Here is a 22,177-nt window from a genome sequence, read left to right on the forward strand (position 1 = left end):
TTTTTTTCATTTTTTTTCCATCAACCTCAAGCCAAACACATACAAAAATGCAAGGGTAACACCATAATTTGTTAACAATGTAATTATTTGCACAACTTGTGCATTGTAAAATTTAAAAAGATAAGAAAAAATCACCTGTATATTCTGCTAGAGCAGTGAGTGCAACTGCACTAGCTTTCATCCCCTCCTTGTTACATATATATTTCAGCCTACAAAGATCATTTAAGTTTAAGAATGAATCTGTGAAACTAAATAAACACAGAAGATACACTACTAAACAATAATCGAGTGATCTATTATGTGCATGGTAGTTAAAACCTGATTTTGAAAGCCTTACCAATTTAAATGGGGGTGAAATTGTGGCTGAGTAAAATTGTTGTAAAATCCTGATTTAAATTGTAAAATCTCTCAAATTGTGGGATTTTACGATTTCACTTTGATTCTGAAAATTCCTCAAAAAGCCTCTTTTGTTGAACCCAAATATATAGTTAATGCCTCTTTCATATATTTTTTTATTGAACCTTAATGTCGTTGTCAACATTCAACAGTCCTCCCAAGGTTGTTAAAATCGAGTTTAAGTAAACTCGGGGAGTGTGATGAGAGAATATTTTTTGATTTGGTATTATTTTTTGTTTCGTTGATATGTAAATTGATAACTAGGAATGTTGATATATAAATAGAGTAATTAGGGAAAAAATATTGAGATTGCGTAAATACAACAATTAGGATTGCAATATCAGGATTTCATTTATAGATTCTTGTACACTTGTATGAATTCAGACCTTTGGTTACAATGCAATACACAGAAAAATAATATTAAGTTTCTTAATTTTTAGTTGATATCAGAGCTCTCGATACTTGGGAGAGCTATGCTTGTGAACGCATAAACCCAATAGCCGTCTTTGTTACGACACTTGAACCCTAGGTTGCCTTGAGTGAAACAACCCAATGTTTGGTACCTTAATCGTACCATTTTTTGTTCTTAGTTCCTATACACTGTCATCCATCACCATCAGGCCCACTACCAAAGATTGCTCCAATTCGACGTGAAACAGTACTACTGGAATCGCACCATTGAGATCGGCCATACCTTGAAGCGATGTACCGTAAACCTCGCCACACACCTCCACACATTGCTATAGCGTCAAGCACATACACCACCTTCCTAAGCTCCATTCGCAACAGTACATTTACAAATAAGGTCATCTGCCCTCCCTGAGCCTATTTCTAGGCTTGGTTGCTATTTTTCAATGCCGCTTTATCACTGTTTGGAAGTCCCAATTCAGTGTCGTTAAGGAACACCCCTAGATGTATCTTTTCTTTTTTTGCTTTTTGTTTGGCCTAAACAAATTGGGCTTCCGTTAAAGACATCAGAGAAAGAGAAATAACCATAAGGGTAAGATGGGGAATGTAAGCAAGGAGTCTGTTATGAGGGATTCTAACAAACTAAATAGTGGCATGAAGGGAATGGTGCAAAAGATGCAGTAATCAGCCCAGTGGAAGGTAATATGAAAGGATGGATGGAGGAGGGGAAGGTAGGAAATATTTTAGGTAATTTGGGAGCGACTGCTATCACAGGGTGGAGAGATATCCCTTTCTCAATAGCTTTCTTTGTTCTTCTTGTTATCAATGTTTGCTTCATGTGTAAATTGAGGATTAATTCGTGAGTCTATTAATCCAATTTTGCATTCAGTTCCTATCAAGTTGGTGTCATAGCTCCTAGTCCTAGGAGCATTTGATGGTACCTACCAGAATGGAGAACTGGTTGGAGAGTGTCAAACATCGGTTGGAGGGAATGCAAGCTTTCATTCAAGAGAAGTTTCAGAGACTGATGGATGAGATGATGAGGGTGATGACAGAAAGGTTTGAGGCAACTATGAGGTATGAGGGAGGTTAGGACAGAGACAGAAGGTGAAAACAGTAATCAAGACGCTAGGAGAAGGGGAAAATAGGTGAAGCGTGTAGAGGTGCCTTAATTTGCTAGAGATGACTTAAATGGATAGGTGTACAGGGCTGAGTGGTACTTTGAGATTAACAACATTCCCATAGCAGAAAAGTTGGATACAGCAATGGTTTGTCTAGAAGGGAAGGCACTAAAGTGGAATCAGTGGTGGGAACCACGAATCCAGAGGGATTAAGACAGAGGGGTCAGTTATCGAGTACAGAGAACAGTTTGAGTTATTTTCTACTCTTTTTCGTTTTGCAGACGAGGATTTTATTATTGGGGCATTCCTAAATGGCTTGAAGGAAGAGATCAAGGTAGAAGAAAGATTGAGGGATTTAAGGGATTTGAGCACAATGATGGAGCTGGCCCAGAAGGTTGAAGATAAAAATCATTGTTGGGCCAATCGTATGGACCATCCTTTAAGGGAAGTAGGCCGATTTCTATTAAGCAGAGTTGGAGCCCAAGAAACTAATAAGCAAAGTTGGACAGGTAGAGCTGAACCCGATTTTTCAATCAGGAAATAGACACCAACACATCCTAGTGCGAGTTGGGTCGAAACCCAAGGGACCGGTAACATCCCATGTGACTCTTCTGCAACGAGTTTGCATCGCAGAGGCTTAGGGTTCAAGAGGTTGAGGAAGGAAAAGGAAAATGAGAAGAGGCGGAGAGGACTATGTTTTCATTGTGACAAAATTTACACCAGGCCACAATTGTCGCAACAAACAACTCCATGTGATGCTGCTGGGAAAGGAGGACAAGGACCATGGCAAAAAATTGATGGAGGAAGAAGTAGAAGTAATCCTCCAGCTAAATGCAAGCAATATTGCAAGGATGACTTCAAAAAACTCATTGAACTTATGGGGAACTATTTTGGGAAAAAAGGTTATTATAATGGTGGATTTGAGGGTCTCATAAATTGTCCTTGGGACTGGTGGAGGAACTGAAAATTCCAATAGAGGCTACGAAGGGATATTTCATTGAAGTAGGAGATGGGCAAAGGTTGGGTAGCCAAGGTGTTTGTAAGGGAGTGATGTTAGAACTACCCATATTAAAGGTGGTTCAGGATTTCTTCTTGTTCAACTTGGTTAGGATAGATGTGATTCTGGGTTATGAGTAGCTCAAAAGTTTAGGTAAGTTCATTACTGATTTGAGACACCACTTAATTGAAGTACAAAAGGATGGGCAAGTTATTGAAATAAAGGGCGATGTAGGGTTGTCCTGGACAGTGGCTACATTAACAGCTATAAGGAAGAAGTTGAGGAGTTATGAATGTAGATTGTAGTGAAATACCCACTCATGTCAAAAGCAGCTCCAAAAGTTATGAAGGAACTATTAAGGGAGTTCGGTGAATTGTTCAAAGAAGAGACATCCCTTCCACCAAAGAGGGAATGTGACCATGTTACCTATATAGACATCCACATCAGCACAAGAAATTGAAAAGCTTGTAAAGGATATGTTGGCAATAGGATTGATCAGGCCATGTACCAGTCCATATACTAGTCTGTTGATTTTAGTTAAAAAAAAAAAAAAACGACAGTAGCTGGCATTTTTGGATGGATTATCGTGCTCTCAACAGCATAACAGTTCCAAACAAATTTCCCATTCCAATTATCTAAGAATTATTGGATGAGTTAAGTGGAGTGACAATTTTTCTAAGCTCGATCTTAAATTAGACTACCATCAAATACATATGAGAGAGAATGATATCCCAAAAATGGCCTTCCAAACACCTGAAGGGCACTACGAGTATGTCGTGATGCCATTCAGGTTAACACATGCGCCTTCAACCTTTCAAGCCCTCATGAATCAGATTCTTAAAACATATTTACGTAAGTTCGTATTGGTGTTTTTTGATGATATTCTAGTATATAGTTCAGGTTACGCTTCACATATTGATCATCTGAGCATAGTTCTTCAGTTATTGAGAAGTCAAGAGTTGGGATAAGAAGTGTAGTTTTGGGGAAAAAAAGTTAGAGTATCTTGAGCATGTGATTTCCGCTGTTAGAATTTTTGCTGATCCAGCAAAGGTGTCTGCAATGAAAAAATGGCCTGTACCCAAGGATATTAGAAATTTGAGGGGCTTTATGTGCTTGACAGGTATTATCGCCATTTTTAGGTAATTATAGGGTTATTGCTAAACCTCTGACGCAATTATTAAAGAAAAACACTTTCAATTGGTTAGAGGAGGCACAAACAGCTTCTGAGCAACTGAAGTTGGAAATGGAGATTTTGCCAACCTTAACAATGCCAAAATTTGATCTGCCATTTGTGGTCGAAACTGATGTGTCAAGATATGAAATTGAAGAAGTTTTAATGCAACAAGGTCGACCTTTGGCTTTTATTAGTCAAGCCCTATTGGACAGAAATAAAGTGAAATCAGTATATGAGCGTGAATTGATGGCAAATGTGTTTGCTGTGCAAAAATGGTGCCAATATTTGCTGGTTAATCATTTTATTATTAGGACTGACCAAAGGAGTTTGATGTTTCTATTGGAACAACGGGTATTGGCGGGGAGCAGCTGAAATGGATAACCAAGTTAATGGGTTTTGAAATTTTGGGAGATGAGCTATTAAAGGGAATTATGCAGCAGGTAGTATTAAATCCAAGTTCCCACCCAAATTATTCAGTTTCTCAAGGCTTTGTGGTATAAATAGCGGTTGGCAGTTGGTACCGTCCAAAAATTCTGCTAGAATTCCACTTTTGTTGACGGAATTCCACGCGTCATCTTCCTGTGGACATTCCGGGGTTACAACTACAAGAGGTTGGCAATGGTTGTGCACAGTGGGGCGACACCGGTGGTGGTGAGAAGCCGGTCAAAAAAGCACGCTGGAAAGTTGCTGGCGGTGTGAACAGTGGTGGCCGGAAAACTCACTGGCAATTGAACAGTGCGGCCAGAAAAGTTGCAAGCGGAGTGAATAGTAGTGGCCAGAAAATATCAGAAACCGAAGACATGATTTTTAAAAAATAATTACACTTATGAGCAAGTGGATCACAGGGAAAGGACGAATTAAGGTTTCCTCCTTGCTAGGCTCTTGATACCATGTTAAGATGAGAGAATACGAGAAGGCATGAAAAGAATTTCATGTGTTTCGACTACACCACAGGATGTATATTCATATTAATAGTAATAGTAATCATAACTACAAAATTAAGGACAAATATACAGTTACCTAATTACATGGGTATTATTTCTTTAAATAACATATTCACATATATTTAACAATTTAGTCACATACAGTGAAGATCTTTAGACACCGGTGAGGAGAGTAGATTACATGAATTTTAGTATGGTAAAAAGGTGTTAGGAAGATCCAAAAAAACCTTAGACGAAACTATTCAAAGAGTTTGGTTCCCACCTCATGGCACCACCACCACCTACTGCCCTCCTGACCGCTGTTTGCCTCGTTGCAAGGCTCATTATATTCGAGACCTCCTTTGTTGATTGTGGCCCTTTGCTACCAAGATGCAAACATTTAAAACATTGTTCCTTCAACCTCTAGGTGATATCTATTGTCACATACGATTTTTTTTCTGCCATGGCTGAACAAAATAACACTCATCCTATTGGCTCCCTTAGGCCCATTGACCTTTGCATATTGTAGAGATCATACTGTCTTGATGGTTAGAACGACCTACAATGGGCTCAATGAACCTTCTCTTGAATGAAGGGAACAATCCAATTCAATATGCTTTGTCCTTTCATGAAACACTAGATTCAATGTAATGTAAATGACAGCTTGATTGTCACACCAAAGTTTCATAGAACTAGTGTTGGCAAATCCTATCTCCTCCAACATTTGCTTACCCGCAAAATAATTAGAACCATAGAGTAATCAAGTATGTCAACTATTACAATATAAATTAAGTAGACAAATAATTATAGTGATCAAACGTTAGAACCATTAAGTAATCAAGCATTCTAGATATGTATGAACTATGTAAAGCTAATCATCACCTGTTTACCACACGACTAACAGTTGGTTGGACAAACATATGAACCCTGTCAAAGAACAAAAAGTTTGTATTCAAGAAATCAAATTATATACAAATTAAGATCTATAAAATTGATGGAAACAGAAAAACTGGAATAAGGGATAGGGGATCAAAGTTGTCGATAAAGAAAACTCTGGTATCTGCAAGAGGAAAATCCATTAAATAATATCTAGAAAAGAAAAACCATCATTATCTACACATAGCAGTACTATAACAGACAAAAGAAAAACTTGACTGACAAGCAGTCCCCTAAATCATGTATCCTCAATTAACAAGGTAGCCAAAGGACAAAGACAATCGTTAGGCAGCACTAAATTTCTAGCATCTTGTGGCAAGGGGCACCAGAATAGCATCAAGCCAAGTGATGTAAGGAACTAAGATTTGAACAAAAAATGGGAATAAAAGAATGAAATAAAGACAAATAACTAATATGAAACACAAGATTACCATATAATTAAGTTTTTATGCACCAAAACAAATACAAAATAATAGATTTTCAAGATAAAGTACAATAGAAGTTCACACGCATTAAATTCACACTTAACTAAAACACCATGTGGCAACTCTATAATTCAGAACAATAAACTTCCCACTATTATAACAAATTACCTAAAATAGATGACAAAATCCAATGAAAATTACAGCGGGAATATTCTGCAATCAAAAAACCATCATGATTGCCCCATCTTTCTCTTGCAAAATTAAATATAATTCACTAATTGTTTAAATCAATATCACTTATTTTCTCATGCAATTGCTTTGCGTCTTGATGAGAAGATCTTTCTTCTCTGGAAACAGCAAGCTGAAACTATAATCAGAGCACACAGATTGCATCGATTTATTGTTAATCCACAAATTCTTGCTCAATTTCTTACTAAAGAATATCAAGATTGTGACAATATCAGTGAAGGCCATCTGCAGTACGAGCAACAAGATCAACTGTAGTGCTCTTGGCTTCTTTCATCTCTGTGTAAGGCTATTCTTAGTCGTGCAGTTGGTTGCGCTCACTCATGGCTTGCATATACATATATGATATTCTTGCTGTGATATTTTGAATTAGTATTAACTATTTTAATAATAATAATAAAATGTATAGTAAGGGTGTCACACAAGACACTACAGAGGGAGGCATCAATTTCCTTCTAGCGGATCTGGTCTTTGGTGGGAATATCCTTGGCCAGTTTGAGTAGATGGTCATGGCAACCTTGACATTGAAACCATAATTCGACAGCTGCTGCCCATGAGCACTCCCCACTAATTTATCACAGGGAATCAAGGGAACTGAGGTGAAGCTGACAGCAGTGGAGGTGTTAGAGCTAGCACCTGGGGCAGATATGGTCAAACAGAGTTGCCAACAAGGTCATCAAAGGAGTGGGCAGCTGGCAAAATAGCACATGCACGTGGACTGTGCAGCACATGGACGTCACACACAGAAATGAAAGTGGCACATGCAACAGAGGGGGACAAAAGGCTTTGAAGGTGGGCAGCGTTGACGAAATCTGAGGCAACTAGTGGTGGCTAGGTGGCAGTTGACAAGGTCTGGAAAGAGCAGTGGATGGAGCACACTACTGTGGTGCTTCAGTGTTAGGGCACCAAAGAGAAGAAACATCACTGTAAAAAGAACTACTGATACCATATAGATCTCAAAATTTTATCTATTGCTGACCACACAAGTATGTACATATAACCGTACAGAATATTAATGTGATGCTAAATCCAATGGTTAACATCAAGGAATTAGTAAATTACTTGCGTAACATCATTCCTAGTATGTGTTTTACATGTTACTAAGTGCTAGATATCAACATAGGACTACAATATTGATGTCATATGTTAGTTATCTGAATTAGTAACTTACTTGGCCACCTGACGTAATGGTCTTAAGGCAGGTACATACAGGTCATTACAAATGCAAATCACCTACATTGACAAACAAATATTATCATCACCACAAATGATTTGTCTAGTGAACATTGAGGATATGAACATCAAAACATCCAAAACTCACAGGTCTTGACAGTGATGCTGTTTTCTGACCCTTTTTCAACGACTTCCTTTCCAGTTGTCCTTTGCCCAAACTTTGCTTCCCTGCATCAGACATCCTTTTGACAGAAATCTGCAAGATTTAGTTTGAATAGAGCTTTATGGTTTCCCCAAAACAAACTTGCTTTTATGTTCCTTTCCTTATTAGTGGCAGACATACCAGCATAATTTTCTTTGCTTAGAAAAAACTAAGGTTTTTTATGTTAATGAAAGGGTAACTAGTCAATTACCAGTGAAACAAAACACTAGGAACTTCACTCCTCTCAGAACCAAGGAAAATTCATGAAAAATATGCAGTTCTATAGTAAAATGTATACTTAAAAAATAAAAAATCAAGATAGTTATGCTTTCAGAGCCTAATATACAACTCTACCCTCTAAAAAGTGCATTAATATTAAATCTACTTTACAAAACAATAGAACCAGAAAACTACATTCAGTTACATACAAATCATATCAAGCCTATCATAACGTGTCTGGTAAGATAACATATGTTCCAGCAATTTAGATGAATGCATGAATAGTGAACACAACCAATAAATGAATTAGTGGAACCACAATAAAAATCAAGGTACAAACTGTGATGAAATTGAGACCTTTGACCATGTGAAAAGAACCCATTATATGACTATAATTTGAAAGGTCTGCTTAGACAATTCACTTTAGAAGACAGACCAAACATGTCAACTGTAGTAAAATATTCTGATTTCCTTCCTATTTTTCTCTCTTTTAAAGGATTGTAAGATAGGAAGAAAAGAATGTAAGAGAATGTAGAGAAAGAAAGCAAACTCTCTTAGGAGTTTGTCGAAGAATTCATTAACCACCTTGGGACTGTTACAGAAATGTATATAATGATACAAAACTGAAAGCTAACAGTTTAACAGAATCTGTAACTATTATAACAGAAAAACTGATGCAAAGTTTTAATACAACAGAGTTGTAAACTCTAATATCCCCCTGTAAGATCAAGAGGGGTTGGCAGAAAGTCTGTCAACAGAGTGGAAAATAGGGTTGTGAGCTAGACTAACAGTGCTTTGATTGTCACAAAAGAGGACAAGAGGAGCATGAAAGACTTGAAGTTCAAAGAGGAGAGACTGAATCCAAGAGACTAATAAAACTGGTCTAGTATAGTAAGAGAAAGAAAGAGAAAAATATCTTCATTATTCACAAGAATTCCTCTGGTCAATGTGACCCCGAGGCAGAAACCGTACGTGTATAGCATACTCCTAGAGACCCCGAATACTCTCCCAACCCAATTGCTAAACCCAACCTGTTCCCTGCCTTCCCTCCTCTTCCTTTTATATCCCTTATTCTATTAATGACCATTCCTAACTACATTAGTTAGTTCCGTTCTAGTCTCCTACCTTATTCTTTTATTGCCTCGTATACACTTTCTTTAATATTGGTCTGCTATAAGAGACTTCTGTTGTGGCGAGGGCTAAACTATGGAATTCCGCCTCTCTACTAGATCGAGCAACAACAAATTGCTTTTTAGACCAGCATAGCACGCCTGTCATCCGAATCCGAGACCCAGTCAGCATCACAGTAAGCATTAACAGAATAGTGAAAGGTGAAAAAATTTGGCAGGAGAAATAAACCAAAATGAATAGTGCCTTTAAGGTATCACAACATGCATTTAACGGCCTGCCAGTGTGGTTCCTTAGGAGCACTCATGAACTGACACACTTTATTGATAGAGAAGCTAATTTCAGGTCTTGTAATAGTAGCATATTGTAGGGCACCAACAACAGAACGATATAGAGTAGGATCAGAAAAGTTTTCAGCACCAATTCTGGTCAATTTACATCCACCAACCCTAGGGGAATAGATAGCATTTGCCTCAGCCATATTAGTCTTAGTCAATAAATCGCGAATATATTCAGATTGAGAGAAGAGAGTTATTGGAGTGATAAGTGACCTCAATTCCCAGAAAATAGTCAAGATCACCTAAGTCATTAAGAGAAAAACTCCAAATTTAGCTTGAAAACAAGAGCGAATGAAAGTAGAATTGTTACCAGTACCAATGATATCATCAACATAAATCAGCATGTAAACCATAGTAGAGGCATCTTTAAAGATAAAGAGAGAGGGATCGCACTTGCTGGACTGGAAACCATGGAGAAGAGTGCTTCTTAGTTTGTCAAACCAAGCCCGTGGGAAATGTTTGAGGCCATAAAAGGCCTTGCGGAATTTGCAGACTAGAGTTTTATTTGTAATCTCAAAACCAGGGAGCTGAGTCATATAGACTTCTTCTTTAAGAATGCCATTGACGAAAACATTGTTGACATCCAAATGTTGAAGTTGCCAATGATTTGTTACAGCAAGTGTGGGCAGGATGCGAACTATGACAGGCTCAATGATAGGGGAAAAGGTTTCGTTGTAGTTATAGCCCAATCTCTAAAGAAATCCCTTTGCAACAACTCGAACCTTATACTTGTTGATGGTGTCATCAGAATTTTCTTTGACCCGAAAAATCCACTTGCAGCCAGCCAATGGGTGTTTTGGAAGGAAGCAAATCAACAAGTTTCCAAGTATCATTTCTTATGAGAGCATCATATTCAACCTGCATTGCTGCACGCCAAGTAGAGTTAGCAAGAGCATCATAATAGATTTGGGTTCAGCAAGAGTAAGAAGTAGAGTGGGCTAGATTCTGAGTTGAATGATGCTAGATTTAGCCCAGGTAGTCATTGGGTGAATGTTATCCGCCCTTACTAATGAGACAAGAGGATGCGGAAGAATGGGATGCGGCAAAGGATGAGAATCAGAAGGATGACGTAGAAGGTGCAGGTGGAGGAGCAGATGAATGTAAGATATTGAAAGGGTTGGTGGTATGAGTGGAGCTGATAGGAGTGAGTGAGGATTCTGTGGGGAAAAGAGTGGTGAAGGGAAGACGGTGCTCATTGAAAATGACATTTTTGGAGACATAGATACAGCCATTGGTAGAGAGACACTTGTAGCCCGTATGAGACATATAGTAGCTGAGAAAAACACATTCTTGAGAGTGGGGCTGAAGCTTGTTAGAATTGTAGGGACGCAGCAAGGGAAAACAAGAGCAATTGAAAACCTTGAGAAACTTGTAATCAGGAAGCTTGTGAAATAATTTTGGAAAGGAACCTCACCTTGGATGGCAGTGGAGGGCAGCCGGTTGATCAGGTATACACTAGAGATTACTACATAGTCCTAGAAGGTCATTGGTAAAGAGGCTTGAGATAACAAAATCAGAGACATTTCAATGATGTGTCTATGTTTGTGTTCCACTACACCATTCTGATGATGGGTATGAGGACAAATAAAGCGATGAATGATCCCTGAATCAGCAAAGTGTTGGGTAAAAGGGCAAAATTCACCACCCCAATCAGACTGAACAGCTTTGACGGGCAGTGTCTAAACCAAACTCTGAAACTGTTTGAACACATGAAGGGCTCTGACTTCGATTTCAAGAGGTACGGCCAAGTAAAGCGAGTGTAGGCATCAACAAACGTAATATAATACCTGTAACTATATTTTGAAACACAGGGAACTATGCCCAAAGATCAATATATATCAAATCAAAGGGTGTAGAGTAAACAGATGTAGAGGGAAAGGATGGCAGTTTATGGGATTTACCAAGACAACAATGAAAGCATAAAGTAAAATCAGATTTATTAATGGAAGAAATATTACACAATTTGAGAACATTTTTAAGGACTTATGACCATACTTGTGACAGATTTGGCATTGAATATCAGCATAACGGCCATGAGCACCTCCTAGTCCACCATGGGTAAAAGAACGACTACCACTGCGGCTGGGAGCAGGATGAGACAAATTACCATAACCAGAACCAGAGAATGAACCTGAGGAGGCATGTGTAAGAAGAGCATGCCCTGCAGAATCTTGGGAGGAAGACTGGGTACCTTTAGCGACATGCACACTGCCCAGGGTGTTATTTCTAGACTATTCAAGGCGGGATGCATAGGCTAGAAGTAGGGAAGAAATGTCATCAAGAGTGTGAGGATAGATTTTTGAACCAAGAACCGTGACTACAGTGTCATATTCATCAGGCAATCCATCAAGAATGATATCAATGTGTTCACTTAGTGAGACAGAATCTCCAATGGATAACAGAGAATCAAGTAAAGTCTGAATACGAAGGAGATAAACAGTAATGGGTCGATTATTAAGGGAAATTGTATGAAGCTCAGCGCAGATTTGCTTCTTCTTTGCACGAGCAGCAGCAAGAAAATGCTCATGCAGTTCGTCCCAAACATGCCATGACGTGGAGCACTGTATCAACCAGGGAAGAACAGGTTCAGAGATGGTGGACTGAAGCCATGACAGGAGGAACTGATCTTGTTGCTCCCATAACTGAAATTCAGGTGAAATTGTGTGGGAATCCCAAACTTGGTCAAAACAAATTTCGGAGGACTTTGTGGAGCAAGAATGTAGTTGAGACCATGGCCTTTGATGACTGGTTGAACTTGTGATCGCCAGGAAGATAATTGAATCAGGGAGTTTGGCAGTGACAGTGTGGGAAAAAGTCGTTGGAGTAGGCAGCACAGCCTTTGGTGTTGGTGGCGGGGGAGGCGGTGGACAATTGCAATCAGTGTTATCATTGGCTGCTGAAGCCATAACAAACCAGGTGGATCAGAACTAAGCTCTTGATACCATAAAGGATTGTAAGATAGGAAGAAAAGACTGTAAGAGAAAGAAAACAAACTCTATGAGGAGTTTGTCATAGAATTCATTAACCACCTTGGGACTATTACAGAGATGTATATAATAATACAAAACTGAAAGCTAACAGTTTAACAGAATCTGTAACTAACTATTATAACAGAAAAATTGATACAAAGTTTTAATACAACAAAGTTGTAATCTCTAATATCTTTCCTTATTTATGTAATTAGCATAATTGGGTATAATTGACACCCATGATTTTAGTATAGAATTAATTACCGTAGCTGTAGGGCACCATTGTACACTATAAAATTAATGAGAAATATTCATTCAATATTCTGTTCGGTATCAAATTTACAACTTCAACTATGACTGACCATCTTTAGAAGAACCTCCACTGCACCCTTGCCATCACCAAGAGCTCCATCAATTTCATCCACCACCTGAAAAGAAAAGGCATCAGATAATCATTTTTTCTGCATGCAAGAATAGTAAGATACAAAACGAAAATACTTAAAGGAAGAAAAAATACCAGACACTTTGGCCTTGAATCAGACAAGACAGAGTTCATCTGAACCACATCAAGAATTTTAGCCTCAATTCTTGATGCAGAACGATCATCACTTGCATTAACCTACAAAATTTAAAAGTCTCATTTGTTATAAGATGAAATTATAAAAGAATGGGGGGGGATTAGATAGAGAAGAAAAGAGAGAATAAGCTAATGAGTAATCTCAAATTGATATTGGTGTTGTGATGTGAAACAAAAGACAAGCACTGCAAACTAACCTGTTTATAATAACACAAGACATCTAGACCCCTGATTGAAATATAATGATGGAAGCCATGCCTGAGATATCATCTAAAGATATGTTAATAATATGAGAATGTTTTCTAGATATTCAAACATTTCCCTTCAACTCCACCTATGGCCCCATAGTGGAAAAGATTTCTAAAAACCGTCTACAGTGATTTGATCGCTTGCAGAGAAGATTTGGAGGCCAACAATGAAGAAAGTGAATGACATGACTTTTAGTCCAGTAAAAAGGGGTAGAGGGAGACTCAAAAGAAGCTTAGAAGAAGTTATTAAAAGAAACCTTTTCATTAATAATATTTATGAAAATTTGGTTTTTGACCTACCTCAATGGTGTCTGTGTGATCCATGTAGCCAAACTCACCTAATGGAATAAGGCTTGGCTGCTGTTGTATTCAAACATTTCCCTTCAAGCTAAAGCTTACAAAGCTTTAGGCTTGATATAATTAAAAAATTAAAAGAAAATAAACTAAAGTGTAACTAGTGGAAATCAAAAACAACTAGGACTTTGAGACAAGATGTTAGAACTGGTTCAATATAGATGGAAAAACAAAACCACAGATTGTATTTATTCACAAGAATGCCCCCTGATCAAGGTGACCAAGAAACAGACAAAGATGTTAACATTGTTTACAGGGTCTTGACCCTGGACTCTCCCCAACCTTACAATGATCATCCTCCCTGTTCCTTCTATCCTATCATATTTCCTTTGATGTACAATCTCTTACTAACCACCTCCAACTAATTTAGTTAGTTAGGTTCTGACCCCCTACCCCTGTTTTAATTCTTTTAACATATACTTGCTTTATTAATGATTTGCTATTACAAGACTAGAGCATACGGGAGTGGAGACAAGGCCATGCAATGACAAAATCAGAAATGAGGTCTGAATAATTCATGTTGAACTGAATAGTACATAGTGATATATAACATGTTACAAGATACAGAAAAGGAAATAACAATACTCGTAATTATGGAATAATTTCATGGAAATGAAGAATAATACCCTGGACAAAATCCATTTATTGAAGGAATTTCAAAAATTATACTCCGAATTACTTTACACTCTATTTACAGCATTTACAACTCAACAAAGGCCAAATTGCATCTGGTATAAAGACAGGGAAGGTGTGAGGCATAGCCAACATAAATCACCACCAAAATGATAATCAGTGGGATAAGTCAGAACTTGTATGATTGACGAACGCAAAAGGACAACATGACAGAGACATTCCAACTCTCTTCCCCTCAATTCCATGCTAGCATTGCAAAAGAACCATAAAATAGCCAAAACAAAGACAGAGTAGAGATATACACTACAAAGAACACAAAGAAATGGCCCAAACATGCCAAACCTGACAGAGAGAGAAAACACATCATCTCTGACCATTTAATATAGAAAATCTCAGTCCAAGGGAGCAAACAGCCACAAGGTAACAAAGTTAATGGGAGCTGGGCCCAACCTAAACATGGTGAGTGGGACAAACAAAGGAAGGTGGAGGAAAGGTGGCGGTGCATTCTTAAAAAAGGCTGCTGGACAGATTACATTGACCCATAGGACAAGGTGTGGCCACATGTAGAAAGAGCACACAAGTCAGATAAAGATCAAAAACATTCACAATGCACCCTTACTCATGTTTGAAGTTAACAGATGAGGCAAAACACAGCAAACCATGTTCTAATGGTGGCACAATTTCAGGCACTAGCCAATCTTGACATGACAGAGCATGCTGAGGTGAAAGGTACATTGAAGAGAGAGAAGGTACACATACAGGTGCAGTGAAGATAGACAGAGTGCCCTAGAAGAAAATATCAAAAGAGACAGCTAATCAGGAAGAAAATAACAATGGAAACAAAGTACAGTTCTAAGTTTTAGGGAATTTGGCAGCAAAAGTGATGCAACGAGTGATAGAACACCACACCAACTGAGATTGGTGTATACATGTGATAGATGTATTTCTGTTAGCGTCCATCTTAGTTAGTTATGGATTTGTGCAATTCCTAGAGTTTGTTATTCTTTTAACTGCTGCAGTCTTGTATTTAAACCTTTATGTACTAATTCATTTTGACAGATAATAATAATACAGTTTCTGTTTTACAGTTTCTCAATCTCTCTCTCTCTTTCTCTATACTATTAGAATTCTACTAATATGTTTTAATACACAGAAATATACAGAAAGTATAGCAAGAATGTTGTCCCAAAGTTGAGAAACTCATGCAAAGAATTAAATCTGTCTAAAACTACCAAATACATATAAGAACTGCTTCCCAACTACTACTTACATCATATACACATAACTGACCTACATAATCGACTACATAACTATCACATTACAGAGTTTCTACATCCTATGCCCCTTTCAGCAGTATACATTCCAGATAGGTTAGTTTCTTGGAATTGGATTATCCAATAATGAATCATCAGCCTATTGGAATTTCAAGTCTCATCATCAACAGGTAACAATTGATGGCCTAGACTCTAATACCATGTTGATATTAGAGGCATTTAGTAGGAAAAGAAGAAATAAGAAAATAAGCTTAAGTATTTCTTGGCCTACACAATTGGGCATGAAAATGGAATCATCCTACTGACTACCCCTAATTAGAAGCTTCAAAATGGGATCGGAATTTGACTTAGAATTATGAATTATAAATTTATGCTTAATTCTTTGGATAGCCCATACCAAGGAACTCTGATTCTAACAAAATTGCAATTGCAATTTCATTTGCTATAATTCCAATTCCACACACCACACAGATCTTAAATAAATGATTATGAAATTGATATTGGTTTGATGAGAAACAAATAACAAAGTGTTACAAACCCACACTCCAAAAATAATTTGTCGAACAAAGAAAACACAAATGGAAAGGTAAATGGGTAATAGTTTGTATTAAAAGATAGGACACAACAATGCAATAAGGAATAATCCTCCTAGTCCCAGAGCACAGCTCCGTATAGAGAGCACTAAAGGCTTTCTATCCAAACCACAAAACAGAATTGCCAAAAAGATACCCTCCCATAACCTCCCTCACGATAATGTAGCAGCCTATGCAACAAATTCTCTCTCCTCAAACTGACTTGCGTAATCAGCAATTCTATTTCTTTTCTGATTTCTTTTTCGTCCTATAATAAACAATCAACTCCTTGGGCTTGTTTACTGCTTCCTGAACCAGAGCTTCCTCAAGCCCATTATCTGTTGGGTTCTCATCACAAAGCGTTAATGCAAAAGGCAAATTAATGTTGGACAAGGGATTGTGAGGAGCTGTTTCTATGTGGATAGGAGTATATGTTATATTATATTTGCATTTTGCTAGTTTTTTGTTCTCAAGTCTTGTTCTTATTTTAGTAAATTTGTTTTTCTTATAAAAAAAAAATGCAATAACCCCTATTTTCTCTAAATATTGACTCCAAATCATAATAACAAGGAAATAAATCATGAACTACAATTAAATATAAAAATCATTCCTAAGAGACCATCTAAGATACTCTAAATATTCTAAAATACAATAATAATATGATGAGATATTTTCTTGATATTCTAACAATATATTAAAGCTTTTATAAGAACAGTGAGTAAGCGTGTAAGAGAGAGAAAGTATGTTAGCAAGGGACGAGAGAAAGATGTAGTAGTAACACAACCAAATGAAAGCAAAGAAATTTGTAATATTAAAGATGACAAATATAAGTCAACATCATCAAGTAGTTCCATTTGACCATATGTACTCACAAGGATGTTGGAATTATGATGTAATTATAATGTTGTATATAGAAAAATTAGTATCTTTGTAATTACAGTAATTAGGTATCTGTGTATTCTATATTAATGATTTCTATTATAAATACATGCTCCGAGTAGTCTAGACCAAACTTTGACCAAGTCAAGAGGAGTCACTCTCAGATCCAAAAAGGTATAGAAGACTTGTTAGAAAATTAAACTATCTAACTGTTACTTATCCAAACATCTCCTATGAAGTTAGTGTAGTGAGTCAGTTTCTTAACTCTCCTTGTGATGCACATTTGGATGCAGTATTCACATCCTGAAATATGTTGAAGGAGAGCAGGAGAGATTTAAGAACAGGTCTCTTGTATGAAGACGATGAACATACTCAGGTTTTGGGGTATTCAGATGCAGTTTAGGTAGGATCACCGAGTGATAGGAGGTCTACGTCTGGCTATTTCATCCTTATTAGTGATAATAAGATTTCCTAGAAAAGCAAGAAGCAAAGTGTGGTTGCAAGGTCTAGTACAGAAGCAAAGTATTAAGTCATGACTTTAGCCACTTGTAAATTAATTTGGCTTAAGCAATTGCTCAGTTGAAATTTAAAAAAGTTAGACAAATGACACTTATTTACAATAACTAGGCAGCTCTGCATATTGACTCCAATCTGTTTTCTGATGAGAGGCCTAAACATATTGAGATAGATCATAGACTATCATTTTATTAGAGAGAAGATCTTATTACCAATACTAGCTTTATAAATTCTCGTAATGAACTGGAAAATATATAAGCAAGTCATTAAGAAGTCCTCAAATTAGTTATATATGTGACAAGCTTAGTGCATACGATTTATATGCTCTAACTTGAGGGGGAGTGGTGGAATCATGTGTAGTTACAAAGATACTAATTTTCCTATATAAGCAAGTCATTAAGAAGTCCTCAAATTAGTTATATATGTGACAAGCTTAGTGCATACGATTTATATGCTCTAACTTGAGGGGGAGTGGTGGAATCATGAAATTTATAGTAATATTGTAAATAGGAAAATTAGTATCTTTGTAACTACAGTAATTAAGTAATTGTACATTTTGTATTAATGATTCATATTATAAATGCATACTCTGCTATGTAGTCTAGACACACAGATTTATCTTGTCTCTCATACTTCTTTGTCAACAAAGGACAGCAAGAAAGAATCCCTTCTATCAAATAAATACATAATTTATGGTCCATTGATAGAGTAGACTAAAAATTGGGGTAAAAGATGATTACAACTCAGGATTGAAGTTTTTCCCAAAAAGACTCTTCCATGCAAAGCTAGAACACATAAAGACGATCCCCACTAGTTCAGTACAATTCAAGAGGCACCGATCCTCTTCCCCACTACATATTGGTCCAATACATTTTATGATCCACCAGCCACCTTCACTCTAACCAAATCAATTGGGCCCATTATTAGCAGGCCCATTTTCTATTTACATTACTACCATGATACATGAAATTAGATTTAACATAATTCATAAAATCCAACAACAAAGTTAGGCAACCAAATGATATTAAATGCATAAAACACAAGAAAAAATTAAACTTAATTATTTATTAAAAAAAAAGTAGAAAAGGCTACTGCTTGAAGATGATTCTACAAGTAAAAATAACCCAAAAAAATACCTCCACCACATCATATCCACAGTGCCTAGCAGCTACATGTGCAATTGTTGTTTTACCAAGACCTGGTGGTCCACACAGTAGAAGTATCTGTAATCATTACAAAATTTCAGTTAACAATTGGATTCAACACTCAATATCCAACAACAGGATTGATAAAACATTTTTATATTTCAAATGGCTGCAACTCATGCCATGTATAAACAACAGAAGCATAGTGCAACTGCATGATTAGAAGGATCAGAAGAATAATATTCTGGACAATACATTAATATATTTGTTGTGTTATTAAAATGATTCAAATATTAAAAGTCTAAAAAGTGAAAGTCCATTGACAAATACTCTAGAGAGAGAAAAAGAAAGAAAGCTGCAGCATGTGGCAATTTATGCTCAGAATTATAGAATATATTTGGAGGGAAGGATAAGTATTTTTATCTAGAAACTATAAAATTATCAGAAAACACAAATGAAAAATTCTCAGGTGGAAGCTGAAAGAATAGAGCTGTTTCCAGATTATAAATAATAATGAAGACTTTTATGTTTCAACCAAAAACATGATTACATTTCAAGAAAAAGAAACTGTTTTTAAAATAATCAATTAAAAGAAATTGAGTCAATAACATGATTGGTACACACCCAACCATTGTGTGCATGTTTGTGCACGCATGTGTAAAGAAGGCCAAGAACACTACAGATATAGCAAAATGTGTTGTATGCAGAAGCCATCAATGTATTAATAATAATAATAACTCGAATAGATAATCCCAAATACTAATACATATTATAATCCCATCTGGAAAACTGTTAAATTGTTAATTATGCTCACAAATTTGACAAAAATGATATCCAGTCTTTACAAAATTGACACAAGTAATAGCACAATTCTACCAAGTTGACACTATTGCATATTCCCAAAAATGACAAATGCATGTATAGCTCTGTAAGAATGATCATTTGGCCGCAAAGCATATTAACTAGACCACTTTCATGAGGAATATGCAATCAAGCAAATCATATAAATACCTTTTCTTCTGGTGGACTAATATTCCTTGTCTTTGCATCCCATGCATCTTGAATACTCTTTGAACTACCACTCTCATCCATACTTCTAGAATTTGTATACCTTCCCCCACTACTCCATTTGGATCCTCCATTCATCCTTTGAAACTTTGAATTCAAAGATTTCTGATTGTGGACAATAGAAGAATGCCATTTCAAGGCGGTCAAAACATTATCAGATGTGCTTCGAATTTCAGATCCAAACACAATAGAATCCCATTGTTTCAACCACAAGAGTACCTGTCCTAGACATGAATCAAATCAACCAATCAACACAAGCCAAGCCAAGAAATCCAAAGGATATTTCACAGCTATAAAAGCTTTAATCCATGACTTTCAGCTAGATGCTATGGCAAATATGTACCTCGCGATTTGTTTGTTCATCACTGAGAAGCTCAGTAAACGATTTCGGAGCATATTTATCTACCCAAAGTTGCTTATGGACCATTCGTGTTTCAGGAATATCTAGAACACTTTGGCCTTCAGAGCTCACTTCCAAGGCCTTCAGCATGAAAAGAACATGAATAAGTAATCAGAAACATCACAAGTCAAGCTTGATAACAAATTTTACTTGTTTTCTGAGTAACAAACAACCACAACACAAAAACATGGAAATTTTCATTCAAATTTTAGGCACACTAAACTTGGAAAACACAGTCTTAAGTCCAAACCTTGGCGAAAGCCTCTTGCTCCAACCTCTCTAGTATAACACTAATTGGTTCTGAACTATGCTCTGCCAGCAAACAAAAATCCAAGTCACTCATTTATCCCATTTATATCCATAAGCTCGGTATCAAGAAAATAGAATAAATTAATGTGTGGAAGTGGCATTTTAGAGGAAAGAAAATAGAAAAAAAAATCATTTTTAATTGGATAATTTAAAAATAATAATTATAAATTAGAATAAATTAATATACAGAAAATTTTAACCCCAGCTCTCGGGACTAAGTTCAAGCAATTAAAAATAGTAAAATTCTATTGTGAAAAATAACATTTAATAAACTTTTATATTTTCAATGTAATAAATGTACTACTTTTGGATACTTAAACTGAGTACTAAGACTAAGTTATCAAAACCCATGTTATACTTCTTGATTTAAAAAGCAGAACAGTGATCTTCACTTTTCTTTCCCTCCAAAACCCTTTGGTCCAACATGTCCTGAGAAACTGAAGTTGCGAAAAAGAAAATAATGAATTGGCTTCAAATGTGAAAAAAATGCTACCAGCAGAATATCCTTTGCAATCGAGCTTCGTGACGTGCTCCTCTCCTTGGAACCGATTGAGCTTCGCATAAACCCTGTCACCGTTGGGGGCAGTAACCGGCATACACTCCCCGTCGATCTCAGAGGCGAACCTCGACAGCGTCTTCTCCTTCAAAAATTTCGTTTCATGTTCCACCAGAACCGGTGGAGGAGAGTACCGTAGCCAATCCTCAACCGTAACCCTAACCTTCGCTCTTTCCTCCTCTTCTGAATCGGAACTCGATCGCGATCGCTTGTGGCCGTCGGTTTTGGTTTCCAAAGGAATAGCGAGATCTGATTGTTGTGGGTCGAAGTCGGGGAAGTGAGGATTTGATTCGAGCAATTCGAGTTCTTGGTCTTCGGGGAAGTGAGAATTTGACTCGAGCAATTCGAGTTCTTCGGGGAGAGGAATGTCCATGTCCGTATCCATATCCATGTCCAAACGATTAGTGTTCGGTGGTAGTGAGAGTGTGCGTGAGAGATAAAGGTTTCAAATGAAGAGCCTCGGGAGGATTGAAACATGCAGGTTAAATAGCGGCAACTCCACTTGTTTTGGCGGGAAATGGGAGACGTGTGACGACACTGCCAATGATATGGGCGTAGAGGCTTGTGGGCCGTTAATTAAGTAGGGAATGAGATTAACGAAAAGGGGAAAGAAACCAAACTTTTTTTAATTTCTAATTTTCATTTAAAGGAGCCAAAATAAAAATATAAATAAATTACAAATAAAAAGTAATTGATACTTGCCACGGTTCGGTAAATCTGAGAAGGAAATCACTATGCAGGTCTTTTTAGCTAAGATGGGTCACGGAGGTTGAGGAACTTATTTCTCAAATTCTTTGTTTTGTTTTCTTGCCAATCTATTACCAAAAAAATATATTATTTTTATATTAACGATTATGAATTTTTTAATATTTTAAAAATTAAAAAGTATTAATATTTTTTTCAACTAAACCATTAATCCTACTATTCATAAACCATAGCGCAAAGCAATACTAATTTTTTAATGAATAAAAGAAGACAATCAATCATACAA

General features: G+C 36.8%; 1 protein-coding gene across 3 annotated transcripts in view; it reads right to left on the reverse strand.

The window, feature by feature from the left end:
• Positions 1 to 21,736, reverse strand: part of LOC113846508 (chromosome transmission fidelity protein 18 homolog) — a 40,642-nt gene extending 18,906 nt beyond the window's left edge. The window contains exons 1-11 of one of the 3 annotated variants that reach the window (XM_027474871.1): positions 21,124 to 21,617; positions 20,572 to 20,633; positions 20,265 to 20,402; positions 19,865 to 20,140; positions 18,845 to 18,931; positions 13,173 to 13,274; positions 13,018 to 13,083; positions 7,948 to 8,055; positions 7,798 to 7,859; positions 5,902 to 5,946; positions 136 to 209 (exon numbers count right to left, since the gene is read on the reverse strand). In XM_027474871.1, the coding sequence (XP_027330672.1) occupies positions 136 to 209; positions 5,902 to 5,946; positions 7,798 to 7,859; positions 7,948 to 8,055; positions 13,018 to 13,083; positions 13,173 to 13,274; positions 18,845 to 18,931; positions 19,865 to 20,140; positions 20,265 to 20,402; positions 20,572 to 20,633; positions 21,124 to 21,577 (1,474 nt within the window). In that variant the 5' untranslated portion in view covers positions 21,578 to 21,617. Of the gene's footprint in view, positions 1 to 135; positions 210 to 5,901; positions 5,947 to 7,797; positions 7,860 to 7,947; positions 8,056 to 13,007; positions 13,084 to 13,172; positions 13,275 to 18,844; positions 18,932 to 19,864; positions 20,141 to 20,264; positions 20,403 to 20,571; positions 20,634 to 21,123 lie in introns of all 3 variants that reach the window. The other 2 variants (XM_027474872.1, XM_027474873.1) reach the window with 2 other exon arrangements.
• Between the last annotated feature and the right edge of the window lie 441 nt (positions 21,737 to 22,177).

The sequence above is a fragment of the Abrus precatorius genome, unplaced genomic scaffold (genome assembly GCF_003935025.1).
Source record: "Abrus precatorius isolate BTA unplaced genomic scaffold, Abrus_2018 Scaffold8, whole genome shotgun sequence".
Lineage (NCBI taxonomy): Eukaryota > Viridiplantae > Streptophyta > Magnoliopsida > Fabales > Fabaceae > Abrus > Abrus precatorius.